General features: G+C 38.7%; 1 protein-coding gene across 1 annotated transcript; it reads right to left on the minus strand.

The window, feature by feature from the left end:
• LOC120277987 (protein PYRICULARIA ORYZAE RESISTANCE 21-like) lies at nt 1-1,056 on the minus strand. The gene is made up of 3 exons (XM_039284863.1): nt 1,016-1,056; nt 810-891; nt 1-696 (listed from the first exon to the last, which is right to left on the minus strand). Exons 1-3 carry the CDS (start codon nt 1,034-1,036, stop codon nt 122-124), a joined length of 678 nt encoding a protein of 225 aa, XP_039140797.1. The 5' UTR covers nt 1,037-1,056; the 3' UTR covers nt 1-121.
• Between the last annotated feature and the right edge of the window lie 253 nt (nt 1,057-1,309).

The raw sequence follows: 1,309 nt of genomic DNA on the forward strand, positions 1-1,309 counted from the left end.
AAAGAAGTTACGAACAGTACTGCATGACAGGATATATATTTTTTTAAAATGTAGCAAAATATAATAAATAAAAACATATATAAGAGAATATAAGCTAGCAGTACGTGCAGGGATCTGCATGTCACATGATGGTGCATGAAGGTGTGTTATCATCGTAGATAAAGTGGCAGGGCTTAAGTTGGCCACAACCACAAGCACAGCCATAGGCATGGTTAGATTGAGGAACACAGACTTGATTAGAGACTGTGACAGTTGGCGGGTCTTGATTGGTCTGGGGGCCACAAGATGTACACATTGTCCCTCCACACATCCCCACGTAACTTGGTTGAGGGCAACAAACGGCCGGTACTTCGGACGGGCACTGATGCTTGCAGGGATCGGCAGGAGGTGGCAGGCATTTATTGGTCCACGTGTACACCATCCCACAAGATGCGCATTTGAGCTTTCCATACAACCACTGGTAGGTTGGTTTAGCGCAGCAAGGTGGTCCGGGTGGCAACTCAGGCTTGGTGGGTTTGGGAGTTGGAAGTGGAGTTGGAGTTGGATTTGGATCTGGAGGAGGAGTGGTGATTTTTTTGATAATTTTGCAAGCTTTGAAGTAGAGGGTTCTTGTGAGGGTGTGAGGATCAAAAGGACCAGAGATTATCACCTTGTTATTCTTCACGTCAAAATTGATCTCCTTGATGTTCTCTTGGTCTAATCAACGTTCATTCATTTATATACATGATGAAAAATTATTATCAAGTAAAAATTATTTTAATTTTTTTTTTTTCTTAATTTCTGATGATGTATGTAATTAAGTAATATACCTTTGAGCTTGCACAAGATTTTTTTGATCTTTCTGTGGCACTTGCAGCAACAGAGATCCACTTCGAGTATTAACGTGGAGATCTGTATATATTGTACGGAGTTAATATATATGAAATACTTGGCTTTGGAATCAGAGGAAGAATGCAGGATCACCAACACACATGATGATGACATGTGCTTGTGTATAATTTAATTAATCACTCACCTTCTCTGCCTTCTTTGCCATGCCTTCTTCTTCTTCTTCTTCTTGATATATAATATTCTTGTGTGAAGGAGATGAGATGATGAGATGGTATATATAAAGGAAAAGGACAAGATGGATAAATGGACACTTCTCTCGCTTCTTTAAGACAATATTAATTAATTACCTGTCCAAGTTCATGTCTGTTAAATATTTAATTAACAGCTAGCATGCCCTTCATCTCCCACCCAACATTATCAAACAAAAATTATGTAAGATAGCGACAATAATTATTGAATAAAACACAAATTTTGGAAA

This window comes from Dioscorea cayenensis, chromosome 15 (assembly GCF_009730915.1).
Source record: "Dioscorea cayenensis subsp. rotundata cultivar TDr96_F1 chromosome 15, TDr96_F1_v2_PseudoChromosome.rev07_lg8_w22 25.fasta, whole genome shotgun sequence".
NCBI classification, from domain to species: domain Eukaryota; kingdom Viridiplantae; phylum Streptophyta; class Magnoliopsida; order Dioscoreales; family Dioscoreaceae; genus Dioscorea; species Dioscorea cayenensis.